Raw genomic sequence first — 9,210 nt, 5'->3', positions numbered from 1 at the left:
TTTTTTTTTTTTTTTTTTTTTTTTAGCAGTGTAAAATCATAATCTTCCATTGCCTTGCCATCTCTCATTTTGCATGCCTCCAACAAGTTCACCATTGGCTCGGTTTGTCACACCCCCTTCAAGGCTTCAACTATTTAACAAATTCAGAGTTTGTCTTGATCAAAACTTCGTGAAAGCCTTTATTCCAAACAAGTCGAAGGCTTTAAATAATAATCCAGCTCTCCACTTCTACAATCTAATGCTTTGTTATGGACAAATTTTTCTGAATTATTGTTTCATTTTCTTCACATTTGTAATTAAAATTGTAAAGCTGGTGAAGCTTAAATATGATACATTACAAAATTATCCATGTATTGAACGCACTACGAAGGGCCAGGTAACAACACCCTACCTCTCAAAAATGTGTCATTATCTAGAGCAATCACCACTAATAGGCCAGAGCCAACACCCGGACTCTCAAAACCTTGGTTATTAGTTATAACTTGATCCTAGCAACCCTCACACCCTCAACCCACTATGTGTACATACATGAACTTGTGTTCCTTCCATTATAATTCATCCGTTGACATCTTACTAACACCAGTTCCATATTTTATTTTATTTTTTTGAAAACCAACAAAACCATCATATATTAAAGCAATAAATAGTTCAAGCACAGAGGTGGAGAACCTCTCCAAACTGAGCTAGCTAGCGGTAATAGCACCCTCCTCTTTAGCTAAAGCATGGGCTGTCCGATTGGCATCCCTATTAACAAAACTAACATAACAATGCAGAATGGACTTAATTAAATGCAAACAAGAATCAATAACATGCAATAACATGCCCAGCCGAGAGCTATGCCTCCCATTGCGCATGCAACCTGTGCCACACCACACTTGGCGAAGGAAGGGACTTCTCCCATACTGCCTGGTTCCTAGCTTTCCAGATTTCATGCAATAATCCACAGAACAACGACTCATGCAAAATTGGTGCAGTACTCCCCTGCCGTCCACCCAGGAAAATCAAGGCCGTCCGTCGAAGGGAATGGGAGGCGTGATGCATTCCATACGCGTTGGGTGAACAAACATGTGCATAAAATATGCATGGTATCCTCATTATTTAAACCACAAGCTGGGCACAAACTTGGAACATCCACCCTTCTCCTTAACAGATTTGCCGCTGTGGGAAGGATAGAAGTCAGGGCTCTCCGGAGGAATGATTTCCATTTGTGTGGTGCATTGAGGTTCCAAAAGCTACTCCATAATCCGTTGGTGGAGATGTTACAGAGCTTCCTATAACCATCTTTTACAGTATAACATCTTCTCAAAACACCAGTTCCATATATTTTAGCAACACCAGTTCCATATATTTTAGCATTTATCAGTAAAACTTATTAGATAGTATAAGCATAATTTGACCTAAGAAATAATTATGCATGCAGTGGCCTGGTGTGTAAAGCTAAGCATGCAAGACTAAAATTAGTGATTTCCTAACTAAATCATATATAGTTATGTATATGTGGCATAATAAGGAAACTTGACGCATGACAGTTAAGTTAGTTACAGAACATTTACCAGAGACAATTCTGGTTTTCTTCTGTGACATTACAAACCTCTTGACTGTGTCCCATCATTTCATACCATTCTTTAAATCTAAGGTCACCCTTTATTCTTCCCTTACGCTTTCCTCGACCAAACCAACCGCCAACATGTATAAATAGCACCCTTCTACTGTTGGTATTCTTTACACAACAAAATCTTTACAAAAATTATTTTAAAAAAATAAAAACAAAAAAATTATTTAAAAAAAAACAAAAAAAATCAAAATTATTTTTAAAAACCCAAAAAAAAAGAAAAAAAAAAAAGATCATGCCAGAAATATTATCCCTGCCTCTAACCTTTTTTTTGTTTTTACTGTTATTCTATTTTTCATCTGCTGACAACAACTCCGATGGAGATGGAAGATCCAACGGCAACGGCAACTACTCGGGCAGTTTTCTGAAGGTGTACTCTTTTGGGGAGTCGGAGACAGACACGGGAAACGCGCACGCCATCGGGAACCTTAAAGAACATGTGCAGCGGGTGTCGTCCTTGCCGCAAACATTTCATACGTACAACAATCGGAGGTTGACCGACGGCCGATTGATCATTGATCATGTTGCGGAATCCCTGTCTCTACAACCGCCGATCCCCTACCAGAGCGTTTCCGGGACGGCGAGAAGCGGCGCAAGCGCTTCGTTCTCCCACCATCACCAAATCTCTAGTAGTCATTCGTTTTCTATGTCTTCGCATCACAACGTCAGTACTTCCGTGCATGGCGGCGCAGCGAGTGGCTCGATGTCGGCTCACGGCGGAGCGAGTGGTTCGATGTCGGCTCACGGCGGAGCTAGTGGTTCGATGTCGACTCACGGCGGAGCGAGTGCTTCGGTGTCGGCTCACGGCGGAGCGAGTGCTTCGGTGTCGGCTCACGCCGGAGCGAGTGCGTCGATGTCGGCTCATGGCGGATCGAGTGTTTCGATGTCGGCTCACGGCGGATCGAGTTCTGAAACGTCGGCTCACGGCGGATCGAGTTCTTCGATGTCGGCTCACGGCGGATCGAGTGCTTCGATGTCGGCTCACGGCGGATCGAGTTCTTCGATGTCTAGTCACGGCGAATCGAGTTCTTCGATGTCTAGTCACGGCGGTTCGAGTTCTTCGATGTCTAGTCACGGCGGATCGAGTTCTTCGATGTCTAGTCACGGTGGATCGAGTTCTGAAATGTCGGGCCATGGTGGAGCAAGTTCTGAAATGTCGAGTGACGGTTCATCAAACAATGGCAAAGATGAATCATCATCATCATCAAAGAGCAATGCAGATGAATCATCAGCAAAGAGCACAGATGAGTCATCGTCAAAGGGCGGCACAGATGATGAATCATCAAAGGGAAGTACAGATACCTCATCATCAAAAAACAGTACAAGTGAGTCATCATCAAAGAGTGGCAAAGATGAATCATCATCAAAGGGCGGCACAGATGATACTTCATCATCAAAGAGCAGCACAGATGAGTCGTCATCAAAGAGCAGTACAGAAGAATCATCATCAAAGGGTGGCACAGGTGATGAATCATCTAAGAGAAGCACAGATACCTCATCATTAAAAAACAGTACAGGTGAGTCATCATCACAGAGCAACACGGACGAGTCATCATCAAAGAATGACAAAGATGAATCATCAAAGGGCGCTAAAGATGAATCGTCATCAAAGGGCGGAACAAATGATACTTCATCATCAAAGAGCAGCACAGACGAGTCATCAACAAAGGGCAGCACGGATAATACTTCATCATCAAAGAGCAACACAAATGAGTCATCATCAAAAAGTAGCATAGACGAGTCATCATCAAAGAATGACAAAGATGATTCATCATCAAAAGGTGGTACAGATGATACTTCATCATCAAAGAGCAGCATAGACGAGTCATCATCAAAGGGCGGCACAGATGATGAATCATCTAAGGGGAACACAGATACCTCATCATCAAAAAGCAGTACAGGTGAGTCATCATCAAAGAGCAGCGCAGATGAGTCATCATCAAAGAGTAACAAAGATGAATCATCATCAACCGATGGTAGCAGTGCCTCATCTACAAACAATAGCACAAATGCTTCATCATCACAGAGTAACACAAACTCTTCATCATCAATAAGTGGAAACGATGGTTCATCCTCAAATAGTAGCACAAATGATTCATCATCAAAAACCAGCACAGGTCGTTCATCGTCCATCGATGGCAAAGATACTTCATCTTCAGAGAACTGCACATATGCTTCATCATCAAAAACTAAAAATAATACTACATCGTCATCATCAATGGGTAGTTGTGATCATTCACCATCAGAGGGTGGTAAAGATTATTCAAATTCAAAGAGTCACAAAGATCATTCATCATCAAAGAACCATAAAGATTCCTCAAAGTCAAAGAGCAGCACAGATGAGTCATCATCAAAGGGTGGCACAGATGATGAATCATCTAAGGGAAGCACAGATACCTCATCATCAAAAAATAGTACAGGTGAGTCATCATCAAAGAGCAGCATAGATGAGTCATCATCAAAGGATGGTAAAGATGAATCATCATCAAAGGACGACACAGATGAATCATCATCAAAGGGCGGAATAGATGATACTTCGTCATCAAAGAGCAACACAGATGAGTCATCATCAAAAAACAGCACAGACGAGTCATCATCAAAGAGTGGCAAAGATGATTCGTCATCAAAAGGTGACACAAATGATACGTCATCATCAAAGAGCAGCACAGATGATTCATCATCAAAGGGCGACATAGATGATTTATCATCTAAGGGGAGCACAAATACCTCATCATCAAAAAGCAGTACAAGTGAGTCATCTTCAAACAACAGCACGAACGAATCATCATCAAAGAGTGGCAAAGATGAATCATCATCAAAAGGCGGCACAGATGATACTTCATCATCAAAGAGCAGCACAAATGAGTCATCATCAAAAAACAACACAGATGAGTCATCATCAAAGAGTGGCAAAGATGATTCATCATCAAAAGGTGGTACAGATGATACTTCATCATCAAAGAGCAGCATAGAAGAGTCATCATCAAAGAGTGGCACAGATGATGAATCATCTAAGGGAAACACAAATACCTCATCATCAAAAAGCAGTACAGATGAGTCATCATCAAAGAGCAGCGCGGATGAGGCATCATCAAAGAGTAGCAAAGATGAATCATCATCAACCGGTGGCAGCGACACCTCATCCACAAACAATAGCACAAATGCTTCATCATCACAAAATAACACAGATTCTTCATCATCAATAAGTGGAACCGATGGTTCATCCTCAAATAGTAGCACAAATGATTCATCATCAAAAACCAACGCAGATCATTCATCGTCAATCGGTGGCATAGATACTTCATCTTCAGTAAATTGCACATATGCTTCATCATCAAAGACTGAAAATAATACTACATCGTCATCATTAATGGGTGGCTGTGATCATTCACCATCAACGGGTGGTAAAGATTATTCAAATTCAAAGAGTCACAAAGATCATTCATCGTCAAAGAACCATAAAGATTCCTCAAAGTCAAAGAGTCACAAAGATCATTCATCATCAAAGAGTCATAAAGATTCTTCAAAGTCAAAGAGTCACAAAGATCATTCATCATCAAAGAGCCATAAAGAATCTTCGAAGTCAAAGAGTGACAAAGATCATACATCATCAAAGAGCCATAAAGAATCTTCACAGTCAAAGAGTGACAAAGATCATTCATCATCAAAGAGCCATAAAGAATCTTCAAAGTCAAAGAGTGTCAAAGAACATTCATCATCAAAGAACCATAAAGAATCTTCAAAGTCAAAGAGTTACGAAGATCACTCATCATTAAAGAGCCATGAACATTCTTCAAAGTTAAAGAGTGACAAAGATCATTCACCATCAAAGAGCCATAAAGAATCTTCAAAGTCAAAGAGTGTCAAAGAACATTCATCATCAAACAGCAATAAAAATTCTTCAAAGTCAAAGAGTTACGAAGATCACTCATCATCGAAGAGCAATAAACATTCTTCAAAGTTAAAGAGTGACAAAGATCATTCATCTTCAAAGAGGCATAAAGATTCTTCAAAGTCAAAGACTCACAATGATCATTCATCATCAAAGGACAATAAAGAGTCTTCATCGGCAAAGTGCAATAATGATTATTCATCATCACAAAGCGGTAAGGATTCTTCATTATCACAAATTAGTAACAATTCTTCATCATCACAAAGTAGTAAGGATTATTCATCTGCAGAAAGTAGCCAAGATAATTCATCACCAAAGGGTGGCATAGATGTTTCATCGTCCAGTGGCAACATAGATGCTTCATCCTCAAATAATGGTTCAAATACTTCATCATCAAATTGCAACACAGATACTTCATCATCGAAGAGCAATGTAGATACTTCATCTTCAAATATCAACACAGATACTTCATCATCAAAGAGTAATGCAAATACATCATCTTTAAATGATAATACAAATGATGATACAAACAATGACTCAAATACTTCATCATCAGAGAGCAATGCAAATACATCATCTTCAAATGATGATACAAATGCTTCATCATCAAATAATGATACAAACAATGCCTCAAATACTTCATCGTCAAATAGCAACACAAATACTTCATCATCGAAGAGTAATGCAGATACTTCATCTTCAAATAGCAACACAGATACTTCATCATCGAAGAGTAATGCAGATAAGTCATCTTCAAATAATGATACAAATGGTTCATCATCAAAGAGTAATAAAGATATTTCATCATCAAACGAAGACACAAATGCTTCATCATCAAACACAGACACTTCATCTTCAAAGAACAACACAGACGCTTCATCTTCAGAGGACAACAAAGATACGTCATCATCAAATAGTGAGACAGGCACGTCATCATCAAATAGCAACACAAATGGTTCAAATGATGATACAAATGCATCAAATAGCAACACAAATGGTTCAAATGATGATACAAATGCTTCATCATCAAATGAAGACACAAATGCTTCATCATCAAACACAGACACTTCATCCTCAAAGAACAACACAGACGCTTCATCTTCAAAGGACAACAAAGATACGTCATCATCAAATAGCAACACAAATGGTTCAAATGATGATACAAATGCTTCATCATCAAATGAAGACACAAATGCTTCATCGTCAAACACAGACACTTCATCCTCAAAGAACAACACAGGCGCTTCATCTTCAGAGGACAACAAAGATACGTCATCATCAAATAGTGAGATAGGCACATCATCATCAAATAGCAACACAAATGGTTCAAATGATGATACAAATGTTTCATCATCAAATGAAGACACAAATGCTTCATCGTCAAACACAGACACTTCATCCTCAAAGAACAACACAGGCGCTTCATCTTTAGAGGACAACAAAGATACGTCATCATCAAATAGTGAGACAGGCACGTCATCATCAAATAGCAACACAAATGGTTCAAATGATGATACAAATGCTTCATCATCAAATGAAGACACAAATGCTTCATCGTCAAACACAGACACTTCATCCTCAAAGAACAACACAGGCGCTTCATCTTTAGAGGACAACAAAGATACGTCATCATCAAATAGTGAGACAGGCACGTCATCATCAAATAGCAACACAAATGGTTCAAATGATGATACAAATGTTTCATCATCAAATGAAGACACAAATGCTTCATCGTCAAACACAGATACTTCATCCTCAAAAAACAACACAGACGCTTCATCTTCAGAGGACAACAAAGATACGTCATCATCAAATAGCAACACAAATGGTTCAAATGATGATACAAATGCTTCATCATCAAACACAGACACTTTATCCTCAAAGAACAACACAAACGCTTCATCTTCAGAGAACAACAAAGATACTTCATCATCAAATAGCGAGACAGGCACGTCATCATCAAATAGCAACACAAATGGTTCAAATGATGATACAAATACTTCATCATCAAAGAGTAATAAAGATATTTCATCATCAAACGACGACACAAATGCATCATCATCAAACACAGACACTTCATCCTCGAAGAACAACACAGACGCTTCATCTTCAAAGAACAACAAAGATACTTCATCATCAAATAGTGAGATAGGCACATCATCATCAAAAAGCAACACAGATGATTCATCGTCAAACAGTAACACTGAAGATTCATCTTCAAAAGGCAACATTGACGCTTCAATGTCAAATAACAACACAAGCACTTCATCATCACAAAGCAATACACATGATTCATCCTCGACGAGCAACACAAACACTTCACCTTCAGAAAGTAACACAGATTCTGCATCTTCTAATAGCGGCACAAATGCTTCATCGGCTAATAACACGAATTCTTCATCGTCAAAAAGTGGAACAAATGATTCATCATCAATGGATAAAGAAGGTGGTTCATCATTAAACAACCAGACAGGTGCTTCAGGCGAAACAAATGATTCATCATCAATGGATAACACCGGTGCTTCATCAGCAAAAAGCCACATAGGTGGTTCATCATCACATAGCATTTCGGGTGGTTCATCATCACATAGTATTTCGGGTGGTTCATCATCACATAGCACTTCAAGTGGTTCATCATCACATGGCATTTCAGGTGATTCATCATCACATGGAATTTCAGCTGGTGGTTCATTATCCCATAATGTTTCATGGTCACGTCATAGCCATAAAAGTTCTTCATGGTCAAGTAGTGGCACAAGTGCTTCAATGAGTTCTGAGTCTGGAATGAATTTTGCTATTGCTGGATCAACATCTCTCTCCAGAGAGTACTACACCTCTAATAAAGCACATTCGTTCACTTGGACAAACATTCCTCTTAACTTTCACTCTCAAATAATTTGGTTCAACAAGTTTTTGCAATCTAAGGGCTGTCATAATGCTGCTGATGCTCGTTGTAAGGCTGATATTGAGAATGCACTCTTCTGGTTAGGTGCAATAGGTGTCTCAGATTACTTCCAAATCAATAGCAAGTCTATCGTTTCTATGCGAGGAATCTCACAGTTATGCATTCATCATACCACACAACTTCTTCAGGTATGTATATATTTGAGAAATATGTATGTCCTTTGAAATTTGGTATGAATACTCATTGCTAATCTAGTAATCTTTCAATTTTCTTGATATGCAGGCGGTGCTCAATGCAGGAGCAAAACACATTGTAGTACAAGGTTTACCACCAGTAGGCTGCTTTCCTGTAAGCATATCTTCATGTCCAGCTCAAGAACTTGATCAGATGGGGTGTAATTCAAATGTAAACACGGCAATAGACCTTCACAATAAACTGCTCCAGAAGATTATCGAAAGGTTCAGAAGGCAGTACCCTCAGTGCACAATCATATATGCAAATTACTGGAAGGCATTCTTAACAATATTCAATGATCCTGGAAATTACAATTTCAAGGAGACTAAAAAAGCATGTTGTGGGGGAGGAGGAGGAGAATTCAACTTTGATAGGAACACGATGTGTGGCATGTCTGGTGCGTCCAAATGCTCAGATCCTGATGATTACATTAGCTGGGATGGTATTCACCTCTCTGGAGCCATGAATAAGCATCTGTCTGAGCTCTTGCTCAATCAAGACTATTGTGAACCACCATTTTCTGAGCTGGTCAATAAGAAAACTAGTACTGGATTAATGCAGAAATAG

The 9,210-nt window shown here is 39.3% G+C and overlaps 1 protein-coding gene across 1 annotated transcript; it reads left to right on the top strand.

The window, feature by feature from the left end:
* The first annotated feature begins 1,847 nt into the window (after positions 1 to 1,847).
* Positions 1,848 to 9,210, top strand: LOC116025436 (dentin sialophosphoprotein-like). The gene is made up of 2 exons (XM_031266665.1): positions 1,848 to 8,597; positions 8,692 to 9,210. The coding sequence occupies exons 1-2, from the start codon at positions 1,848 to 1,850 to the stop codon at positions 9,208 to 9,210; spliced, it is 7,269 nt and encodes a 2,422-aa protein (XP_031122525.1).

The sequence above is a fragment of the Ipomoea triloba genome, chromosome 7, assembly GCF_003576645.1.
Source record: "Ipomoea triloba cultivar NCNSP0323 chromosome 7, ASM357664v1".
Taxonomy (NCBI): Eukaryota; Viridiplantae; Streptophyta; class Magnoliopsida; order Solanales; family Convolvulaceae; genus Ipomoea; species Ipomoea triloba.
Note: the sequence above shows the minus strand (reverse complement) of the source record. Positions and strands in the feature narration are given on the sequence as shown.